This window comes from Cyclopterus lumpus, chromosome 24, assembly GCF_009769545.1.
Source record: "Cyclopterus lumpus isolate fCycLum1 chromosome 24, fCycLum1.pri, whole genome shotgun sequence".
Classification (NCBI taxonomy): Eukaryota; Metazoa; Chordata; class Actinopteri; order Perciformes; family Cyclopteridae; genus Cyclopterus; species Cyclopterus lumpus.
Genome location: NC_046989.1, coordinates 11631242 through 11643394, shown reverse-complemented (window position 1 = coordinate 11643394; position 12153 = coordinate 11631242). Strand labels below are relative to the sequence as shown.

Sequence of the window (12153 nt, the reverse complement as noted above, 5' to 3'; positions counted from 1 at the left end):
GTTTTCACTTTTTCATCTTCCAAAAACACTGAGTTCCCCATCTAGCTAAGAACAGGGCTGTAATGTTGTTTGGCAACAGCTATTGAAATATAATGTGACATAAAGTATGTTGTTAACCTATAGGCCTATCAACTCCTGATGGAAATACCCGGGTCTTTTGCTGCTGTTCACCAGCTAACGTTAGCTAGCGAGTTGCTACTGCCGTTGGGTATTAGATTAATTTACAAGCTAAAGTACATCCGGTGAAAGTTGAAGGTTAATGGGCGATATTTGAAGAACCCAGAAGATAGTATTACACATTTAGTAATGTTAAGAGTCAACAAAAGCGTTTGATACCAACCGGATGAAAAAAAGATCCCTTCTGATACAAACTAATTCTTAATCCGTTTCCCAAATTACGAGGTCAGCCTGTTCCACCTGTTATGCATGTTATCTTGGTTTTGATTGGGAAACAGTTGTGAACGTGTTCAAAATATTTTTGTTTATCATGCAGCAAGATGGTTTGGGATTCTGGAAACAGCTTCAGGACAACAGTCAACAAACATCGCCGGTTAATCAAGATAAATGTATTATAACCTTAACATTACTCCAATTTATGCTCACACTTGAAGGGTACAAACTGGGACTGGTGCTAAGTAGGTAGTGTGCAGTGAGTTTTCAGAGCCATTTCGCTGAAAAACACAATATTAGAGCGATAAAAGTGAGTCGTAAAATTGTGGGCCCGGACTGCTGAACAATGATCTGTAAAATCTCAGTACAGCTGAGGGGAGCTGCAGATTGAGGTAATAATTCTCTGTAGGTTAATCCCTACGAGCCACCGCTTTCACATTGTTATATTTCTTTTGTGTCTCATGTTAGATGTGACGGTATGGTGAACTTCTATTCATTGACACGCTTTTTAATCACTTACTGTTATTAATTCATATGAAAGCACTTAATCTGACTACAATAAACAATAGACTTGTATAAGTATAGTCCTATTATTTTTTATTTCATATACACACGTTTACTTCTCTTTACTGTATTCCTAGCTGTGGCTCCTCTCCTCTGCATTGCGTTTCTTTGAGGCCTCATAATTATGTTTCCATACATTCGTCATTGAATTGCTTTGTTAGAATGTTAGGCATTGTCCTTGAGCCACCCAAATAATATATTCTTACACATCTGCAAAGTAGGGGCTCTATTGTTCTATGTTCGCCCGACTGTGATAGTATGTTAGATCGTATTTTAAGGCATTATGAAAGTGCTTCTTTATTTAGCAAATTGAAAGTAAAAACTTTTTGGTGGAAGGTTGAGATTTAATTAGAAAAGGAAATAAATCCCTCACTTCATCTGAGTGGTCAGATGTTAAGTGTGATGTTGATTTTGAATATCGTGGGTCATTAGATAAGCGAGTGTCTCCCAGGAAACATGGACGAGTGAGAGCGGTGCAACAACTGATAAGAGCTGCAATCAAACCCATCCTACCTGAATCACCACGGGGCCAATCCATTTGATTTGTTTCTTTAAAACAAATACTGGTTGATTTATTTTTATTGAGTAATTGCTCAGTATTTTGCTACACGATAAGAACAATAACAATTGAATTACAATGCACACAGTGAAATAATTTTAAACATCCTGAAAATATAAAATGTTTCATTTTCTTCTTCCTCCAAATACTTTCATTCATTGAAGACATAATAATCTATATGGATATTATGCCCTGATGTTGATTGATATTATATGTCACTTCTTCTACTCACAGTCTTGCGTCCCCAGTCTCTTAAATTGCGATGGCTTTTTGAGTCATGCTGTTTGCTGTTAGTCTGTCAGTAGCGCTTCCTGAGTGCTTTCAGCTCAAACAACTTTCTGTCTGGAGAGGAAGGGGTCTGGTAGGAAGCCCCAGACCCCAATTGATTGACACATAAGTAAATCTATTGCATTCAAGGTGTAATACAAAAACAGCAATAAAAAAGAGTTCCCTCTCCAGTAAGGCTCAAATGGTTTATTATTATCCGTTACCATGGGCAATGAAGTCTGCTTCAAAGGGGAGGCATGAAAACTTAATTGATTTTGTGGCAAGTCTGATGGATCCTTGCTGTTATCTTTAGCTCTTGGATTTATCAAATAATGACACTCACACATACCCACACACACACCCACACCCACACCCACCCACACACACACACACACACACACACACACACACACACACACACACACACACACACACACACACTGTACATCAGCGCTATCTTAGAAATGAAAGCTCAATTTCCACACTCACGATATTCCACTACATTTTAGCTCTTTCATCCCAACTTTCATTCTTTTTTTGTCGTCTTCCTCTTAACTCTAAATCTTTAATATTTTCTGGGCTGAAACAAAGCTTTGAGGTATCTGATGTATCCTACACACATCAATAAATTCCCTTTCTTCCCTGCTGAAACTGCTGGAGCAGATATTTACCTTGTCTTTAGTTTGAATTATGATACTTATTAAGTACGCTAGCTCTTTTTGGGATCGTAAATTGCACAGAAAAATGGAACAACAAAGCAGAGGCATCCAGGGAGACTCTGATTGCATCCCAAACATGAGTGAAATATCTTCTTCTGTTTACCCTTTATAGATCCAACTGAAGCTGAAGAAAAGCTAAAACGCACCCCTGTGCAGGCTTCATTAGTTTTAGCTTAAGTCTTTCACAGTGTTCTCCATCCTTCTCTTTGACTCTTTTCTTCCAGTCTGCCTGCTCTAGAATAAAAACGTACGCTCCATTTCCTTTCTTTCTTTCACAACAGGTCGGTGCTCCTATGTTTTTATTCCTCACTATTTCCACCAAGGCCAAAAGGCATCCTGATTAGCAGAAGGTTGTTTTAGTTGGTTGCGGAGCACCTTGCATAAGCCTCACATGATCGACTGTTCTAGATTAAAAGACAGGTATGACAGTGATGCTTCTGTTTTGAATAATGTCTTTCCCTGTGTTTATTTTGTTAAAAAATATTTCATAGGACGTGGGTTTTGTGGCGTGGTTATGAATCAGGGTCAAAATGAACAAATTGTATTGACAAACTGATACAGATGAAGCATAATATACTTTAAGTTTAGCTTTTGCTTGTCTTTTTCTTTCTCTGAACCCAGAGGTTGTTTGATCTGTGAATGTGTGAAAAGAAACATCCAACACAAATGACAATAACGTATCAGAGGAGCCAGAAATACCCTTTTTATTTCTATTCAAAATGATAATTCCAGCCAAACAGACAGGGGCTGTAATTAACTTTGTAGGTTCCTGTGCGTGTGTGAAGATATATGTAGATATGTATGTATGATTTTGTGATCTGTACACATCAGCTGTCCACATGCACCCAAACAAACACCCGCACAAAGCCTCAGATACACAAAGCAAACTACCGCAACAAAGCAGAATGCGAGCAGTCCGGCGCCATTCATGAGCATCACAAAGCAGCCAGGTGAATACCGGCTGTAGCGTGCATGAGTGAGTCAGTTCCCTGTGCAGTGAATGGCTGTCTGCCCTGTGTGAAACCTTGAATACACACTGCACCAAGACATTATTGTTTTCACGATAATTTGTGGAAATTATGTATTCTTGGCAATAAGTCTTTCTCTCTCTCTCTGTTTGTTTGTATTCTGTCGCATAATGAGTCATAATGTACCCGTTCAATTCTCTACATTTCTTTTTTGTCTCCTGTGGCTCCACAACGCCTGTCTTCTTAGAGTGTTTATCAGATACTCATAGCATTCATTTGTCTTTTCACTTGTCTTTAATGTGATTTATGTAAACTGATTTTTGACATTGAAGTTGATACATATATCTCAGTAAATTGTTTATTTGCTTTAGTAAAAGTACCAAAAGTGCAGTGTAAAAGTACTCTATTACCAGTAATAATACTGCATTTCATTTTAATATTTAATTTCTATTTTAATCATAACCCATGAAAGACAAAAGACAAGTCATTATTATACATACAGGGAGAAGTAAAGAAAACAATCTGAAGTATAAATGTAGTGGAGTAGAAGTAAAGAAGCACAACATGGAAATACACGTAAAACACCATTTAATTCAAACTGTTGAAACTGTTTCCGGCCCAAACTTTATATTCATCTATTTATTACACTGTGACTGACAACCTACCTGACATAGTCTCATTATGCAAGCAGATAAAAAAACTAAACAAGATTTATAGTATTTGCTTGCATAAATTGCCCATGCTGCTTTGTGTGTTATGCTATTAAAGAACCATTTATCTGTTTCTAACCTCTAACTTCGCCCTCACTTTCCAGGTCTGTCCTTCTACAGCCGTGTGGCAGAGAACTGTGAGGAGGTGGCCCAGTTCAATGAGGTCAGTGTCTTCATTTCCCCGTCATACACCGCGATAATGACCGATAAGCAATTAACCCTAGATTTTAATAGAAACCGTCCCCAACCTTCCAATCTCCACTGCAGATAACAATACACTGATTTCACTGGCTGCAGGTTTTCTTAATGAACCTTGTAAGTCAATAAGTAGGAGACATAATGAAGGCTATGGAGTCAGTATTTACTTGTATCTCTTTGAACCCGACAGACCCGGTACCGAGTCTACCCCTCTGTTGCAGTGAGAAGATGTTGCAATGAAAGATGGTCTATTTACAGAAGATATGCATGTTATACTGTTTTGAAAACATGGAATCTTCAGCTGTCGGAAACCGGAAACCAACTTTATGTTTCAAACTATGTAAAGGAACGAGTTCTAAAACCTGGAAATGTTCCCTCGTCTCGCAGTCTATGGATTTTTTTCAATGGGTTTTTCGTGTTCATTTGGGATGAGTATCTTGCTGAAAAATATACATTTTCCTCCAAAATATTCAAATTGACCATTTTATTATAGTTCCTTTATACCTTGATACACTGTAAGCTATGTCATTGTATAATGCAGCAAAAAACGAAATGGTCTGTTTCACTGCAGCACAGCGTAGTTCACGCAGATGAATGACTTTTATTCTCCATATGGCCAAAACGTGGAGAAAAGCTTGCGTGTATTTTCAGAGTTGTAGTAAAGAGTAGGCGAATGAACTCATTGTTGCATTCTTATTCATGAAATCTTGGTTGCAATTTACTTTCTAATGGTAATGGCAAGAGCTTTATTTACAATTATTTCAGACCTTGTGGTTGAGAACCTAATCATGTTTCCATTGGGGTGTGTTTTTTCCTCATGCAGGCTATTTAATAAACGGTATGTCAATTATTGGATTTAAGTGATGACATTATTGCAGCTAAAATGGAATAGTATGTATCATTAGACAAATGAGAACAGAAACATTTCACATTTACACCTACACGATAAAGGAAGCATTGCATAATTTGATTGCTACTGATTACTCAGTTCATTTAAGTGGAGCTTGCGAAATCAAATGTCCATCAGGTTTCAGTTCTTGATATTTAATACTTGAAAATTGCTTCTTTGGAAACACTTTACCGTAATAGTATACAACATTCACAATAAAAAACATCAGATGTAGTGATCAGAGAATGTGAAAGATCAGATGCAATGCCTACTGAGAGTAGGCAATCTAAATTATATTATTATTTAAATCAGTTGAGTGTTTCTGAAATCTTCTCTGTGACCTTACCGGCAATATGTCATTAGATATGATGTTAATATCATAGTTTGATCCTAAAATGAAGCTCCCGTTGTTGGTGCAGGTCCTCTAGGGTTTTTGCAAATTAGATATACGTTCAATTCTCTTTACATTATCAAATAACATGTGGAGTATGAAAACCGACTTTCTAAATATTTAATATGAATGAATTAATATTAATTGTGTTCAATTATTCTTATAACAAATTGTCCAGCTGCTGTTTACATTTAAACACATGTTAATCAGTCTGAGTCTTTGTGGAGGATAGGTTCCATCCATTGATTAATTTTGATCGACCCTATCCCAGCATGCATTGTGGTAGAAGCAGGGTAGATCCTGGACAGATGAACATTCACATACAGGGCACTTTACTTAAAACAAGAAGTTGCTGTCTTTGGACTGTGGGAGGAAACTAAAGCTCGACATGCTACACGCCCATCCACTTCCTCAACTTCCACTTGCTGAACTTCTGGCTCACTACATACAGGGCACCCTTCTTCCTGCGTTGGCAAAAAAAATTGGAATTCTCCAATGTGGATATACTTACCAGGATACTTGATTGCACATACACACGGAGAAACTAACAATACGAACTCCACACAAGCATTCATGCTGTGAGGGGACAGGGCTAACCATTGAGCCAAGGGTCATGACTCACGACTAATCAACTTAATGTTCTTACTCTACATCTAACTTATTCTCACTTGTAAATGGCCAATGTCCTGCCAAGTGTCTCCTAATGACCCTCTCCTGTTCAGTGATGGCCTGTAAGGGTCTGAGAGGAAAGGCAGAGCTAGTGGTCTCCATCCATGCATGACATTGAACACTTGCTCTGTTTTAATTAAACTAGACACTCCACTGCTGTAGAGGGAAAGAGCTGATCTCATAAGTAGCATTTCTACCAGAACTTCAAGTTCTTTGAAATCGAAAGGTAAGTTAAATACCATCTTTTGTGGCTGCTGTGGTATTCTGGGAAATGTTTTCCATAGGATTCCTGCAGGGTCCTGTCACACTGAGAGACCAGCTGTATGAAGGATTTGAATGCAAAGAGTTATATAAGAGATGAGGGTTGGGGGATCAAAAGAGAAGTGCTGGAGGAAATCCTTACAGAGTGAAAGCAAAAGAGAAAGAACAAAGACGGCGTCAAAGTCAGGGAATTAAATAAGAAAAAAAACAAAGAAAGAGGGCCTCAAAAACATATAGTACCTTCCCTATGGGAGGGTTTTCCCCTCTTTGAGCTGCCTGCTTTTACAGAAAGAAAACGTTTTTCCTTTGATGGGCTCACAGGCAGAAGGCTGCTTCCTTTGCTGATAACCAGGGCTTTTGTTTTGTTGTTTTCAGTCTATTCAGGAAAATGGCTAAAGGACTAAACATTTTTAGTAACTTGCATAGTCACACATCCACACACACACACACACACACACACACATACACACACACACACACATATTTATTTATTTTTCACAGTTACTGCAGACATATTTTAGTTTTTGTAACATGGTTAGAAGAAAAAAAGAAAAGTAAGCAAAAGTAAGAAAGGTGTGAGAGATATCTATACTGATGCATGATATTATACGTGTGGCCTGATTACAGTAACTGGTATAGAACTGAGTGGCTGGCACTGATGTGTGATCTCTTGTGACCGCCTCACCCGATGCTCTCGTCTCGGTCCTGTCATGCTGCCGAGGTCGTTAGCTTCACTCAGCATCAATAAAACGGCCAGGCTTCCTTTGGGATGACTTCCAGTAGTTCTCGAGTCTGTGCGTGTGTGTGTGTGAGCATGTGCTGGGAGGGGGGTGTTACATGTTGCTGGTGCCTGAGCATCCATGTACTGTTTTCCCAGCCACGAGCAACCCCCACCCCACAAACTCTTGAGCAATTCCTCATCACACCCTCCTCATCTGACATCTTCATCCTCACTACTGGGACATTTGCATGGCTCAGTAAGCTCAGTCCAGCACCCGAATTTGAGGGCCATTAGCATAGAGTTGTGTGTCTTGTTGCTTCATGCATGGACTAGCAGGAAGCCTTTGAACTCGTATGCAGATAGACTGGATAGGGATTCTGTATTCATTATTCATACCATGGTGGGACTTGGCTTTTAGCTGCAATACACCAGGACTTCCCCCTCACTATTAGACATAACTGGAGCAAAGAACAGAGAGCCTTGCAAGTGTGGTATGTGACCACAGGGTTCATTCTGTGGGCCTGTAGGAAGAGCTACTGTACATGCGTATGTGTCTATGGCAATGTGTCAGGACGAATCTTATCAGGAATGTGGTTGTTTAGTTTTCAAACAACATGTATGAAACAACATGCAGAAAAGAAATGGGGAATTATTATGCAAACATAATGAGCGCAGGAATATTCCCTCTCCACTAGCCTCAAGCTGCTACAGTGTACTAAGTGCACAGTCTGACTTTTTAATGAGAAACTTGTGATTACGTAATGCTACATTCTGAATTTTTAGGCCATTGTGTACTTGCTGTTTTTAGCCCTGTCTCCTACAAAGTATGTTTGCAACTCAGAGCTGCCCGGATCCCCTTTTATTTATCGCTGTAATGGGGAATAATTAATAAAGGAGTACTACACCAATCAAGCATTACTTCCATAACACTGTCAACAAGTACCTAAATCGAGGTAGATTATGATTTTTTATTATATTTTTGCAAGAACCAAGCCAAGTTCCCCTTATCTTCCTTGCCCTGAAGTAAGTGACAACTAATATATTTATTTTAAAGTGGAGTGAGGATTAAAGTGGGCCAATTATTCATACTACTTTTAATCCCAGAGAATTCTATTTCAGCTCCGTAATTTGTATTGTGTACCTACAATGGACCTAATATGCAGGAGTACACTATTCACCCTATTTGTGTTATAATCATAAAAGAAGTATCACAATTGATGCAGCAAAACCAGAGGTATTGTCTTTTATGTTGCACAATCTTCTTCCTGTCAAAACCTCCATTGCCGACAGTTTCACTCATAGCATCTAAAGCATTTTAAAGCATTATGTTAAAGCACTGACAGCTCTTGTTTAAAACACCTTGGTCTTTGTCTATTATCAAGATCAACAGCGACTTGACGCATGAGACACAGGGTTGTTGTCTGCATGCTGCAGCAGACCAAAGAGAGTAGGAAGAGACTACAGCGAGGTCACTTCCCCTAAACTTCACCGACCGCCTCTGTAATCAGGTTTGGGAAGTTAGTGGGCTCAAGGAAGGCGTGTCTGTTATATGAGAACAGCTTAGGTTTTTTAAACTAATATAGATCATACCCAGTCGTACAGGATTCCTATCCAGTGAGCCATTAGAGAACAAAAGAACATAACTTCATGCATTATGGCGATCCACCTCTGGTCATATTTCATCAGATACTTTATTTTACCACTTCACTGATACTACGACCACTTGACCACGAGCAAGAAGAGGAGGAGTGGCAGTAGCCTCTGGACAAGACACAAGCTGGAATATTGCTGGTGCTAAAAATATTTTATGAACTTCACCAGGTTTTAAGATTCAGGGCTGCTTGAGGGAAGGGATTGCTGAGTATACTGAATAAATGATGGTCTGAGTTTAAGGGAAGCTGAAAAATGAAACCTCGAGACAAAAATGAACACAGTAGAACCTGCTGTACTTACATATAGAATCTATTCTCATGACTTGTGTTTTTAGGCTGATTTATACATATTAGTGTTGTAGAATGTCCAACACATTGTCAGCGGAATGAAACAAGTGTGCTGATATGCTCACAGAGTTAACAAAAACATATTTTTTGTGGGGAATATTTCACTTTGTTGTGTGAGAATATAAATATATAAGCTCTCTTTTACTGTTTCTGCGTGTACCCATGTGCATCAGTGTGTAACTCCTCTGCCTTAATGAGTCTCTCTGAAGAGTGACAGAGCCAAACACTGGCAAAAAAGAATCGTACACAGGGTATTTCACTTACTGACTCAAATTCAAATGTTGATGAATAGATTACTTGTTAGACAGCGTTTTTGACTTTTTGAAGCATAACACAATCAGAGCAAACCAGAGCATAACAGAACTACAAGTCTACAGTTGCGTTTGCAGTAGCTACTTTGGCGCAACAGTGCTATGAGCTAAATGCTAACATCAGCATGCTAACATGTTGATGCTTACCAGGCAGGATGTCTATACCATGCTCCACACCTTGGTTTCGCATGAAAGCATGCTCACGTCTGCCAATCGCCATACCAAGAGCCATCTCACTAGCATGGCTAAAAACTACTCAATTTAACCTCCCACGTGTAGCCTGTTTAGAAACCACCCGGGATGAAGACTAATAGATTTTGTCGTGGTCCAACTGTTCAAATATAGAAACCAAGGGATGTTTGGTTTGCATAGGGTGAAAGCATATTTGTGGTGAGCAGCAAGGGAGGAATGTATTCACCTTATCCCTCTCATTCTTTCCTTCGTTAAAATGCACATTTCATTTGTTGTAACTGCTAGCAATGTTAATGCCGAACATGTGGCCTGTATCACACAGCCAGCGGCTCCCTACAGCTCCAAACACGTTGATGTAAATGTCTTAATAGTTGTTATTTGGATAAATTGACTACATATTGGGGATCTATATGGTTACTTAAATCAAAGTAATCACACTTACACTCTAAAACAGAAGTAATATTAGGCTACAAAATGAACTAATGCGGAAAGCACCCTAGTTCAGGCAAAGAATAAGGTGAATATCTCTAAGCCTTGGGGGCACTGCACTGTATACCTATGATAAGAAGGTAGTGCCATATTACTGTGAATATTCTGAAGATATGTTTGTTTGAAGCTTTGTGTCGGCGCAGTTCAGCTCTAACAATAACTGTTATCTTGTTCACATATGTTCTTGTCCTCCACACATACTTGCTTTTTAATTAATAAATACAATAACGTTGGAAAAATAGGCACAGGATGAGCAGTAGGAAGAGGTTATATAGTTAGAAAAAAAAATCCATTTTAGCAGAAAAGTTTTTAATTGAGATATAAGAGCTATCGCCCAGCACAACGCCATCTATATTCAAGGTTGTGCAGCTGCTTACTCGACAAAGGTGTTTTCTTTATCGCTGCAGCATCTGGTCTTTCACAGCAGAAACTGGTGAGCTAATTGCAGTTTTATTTTAGAGTCCAGCTTGCAACAAAATGTGATTTCATTTAATTAACCCGATAAAAAGTATTACACCTGTCTGCACTGTCTATCAGGAAGAGTTAAGTTCCATATTGAGACAAAGGGTTGAACTGATACCCTGTCCAAGCAAAACTGGAAATACTACAATACAAAAAATATCATTCTTGATCCACAATCAACACACTTCACTTCCATACAGCAAGTATGCCAACTGCAGGTTCTAATGTACTAATTCTTGTTGCACCAAATTCAGTTTTCAGCCACCTTCCAACTCTAAACGAGCAACTTAAATATTCTGCGTATATATTATATTATTATATTCTCAGTGTTAATGCACATGTTAACAAAAAAGGAGTTTTTGTTTTGTGTGTTTAGGTTTTTTCAAATGATTTACTGTATTTGAAGGTGTAGTTTTAAATATTTGAGCTCTGTTTCATTAAATATTCTGAAACATGATGAGGGGTTTCACAATGACAACATAGCTGGATATATAAATCCAGTCTCACATTGGTCAAAAAAAGTAAGAAAATGGGATTTAAAGAAGCAGAAAGAATTCCCAGCATTTAATAATTTACTGTTGCAGAGATATACTTTCTTTTTTATTATCTTGTACAGCAAATTCAGAGGAAACAGAGAAACCCTATTCTCACCATCCTAAATATTACATAGCATTTTTGAGTGTGCTGGTAAAGCCAGATGCCCCAAAGGGGGCTTATATAGCCAATTTCTATTTTAGCCTTTAAGTATACATCTAAGCCTGCACAATCCAACTGCAGAGCACTGCATCACCATATCGCCAACAAGCCTGCAAACTCAACACTACACACTGCATAAAGAATGCTTTTGTAAATATAACATATTTCTCCCTTGCTGTGAATGAAAATGAAAGATAGAGCATATTGTTCATAATTAAGCATAGAGGTGTTTTAATCCTCTGTGTCCATGGCAACAGTCATGAGATGTGATGAGCGGGGGAAACTGAGGACGGCCGGGTCATTGCTCCAGCGTGGGATCCCAGCAGTAATAGCTGCTCTTCAGTTGAGCATTTAGCCCCTCTAATAGCCACTGTGGCCTTGAGGCTTCTGGTTTGTGAGATCATACCTGTCACTTTTAATATTCGGTCTCACGCCGCCAATTAGGCTTTGTATCATGCAGTGCAGAGGGTTGGAGGGGGAGCTTGGAATAGTAATACGTGTTCTTCAAACAGGCTCTAATACTAAAGAGGAGAATCTAATAGAAGACCAGTGTGGGGTATTTTTTTTTGTATCAGTGCAGTGATGATTGTTTTTTTCAGATTACTATTGCACATTTCTACAGCCACACAATCTGCGATAGATTTTTAGAAAGACTGACTGAATGTTAGAGTAGTCGCATTGCAGCAGTGTTAGAGGC

At 38.8% G+C, this 12153-nt stretch overlaps 1 protein-coding gene across 1 annotated transcript in view; it reads left to right on the top strand.

Moving 5' to 3' along the window:
• Window positions 1–12153, top strand: part of otofa (otoferlin a) — a 60874-nt gene that overhangs the window by 1702 nt on the left and 47019 nt on the right. The window contains exon 2 of the mRNA XM_034527568.1: window positions 4282–4340. Coding sequence (XP_034383459.1) covers window positions 4282–4340 — 59 coding nt within the window. The remainder of the gene's footprint in view (window positions 1–4281; window positions 4341–12153) is intronic.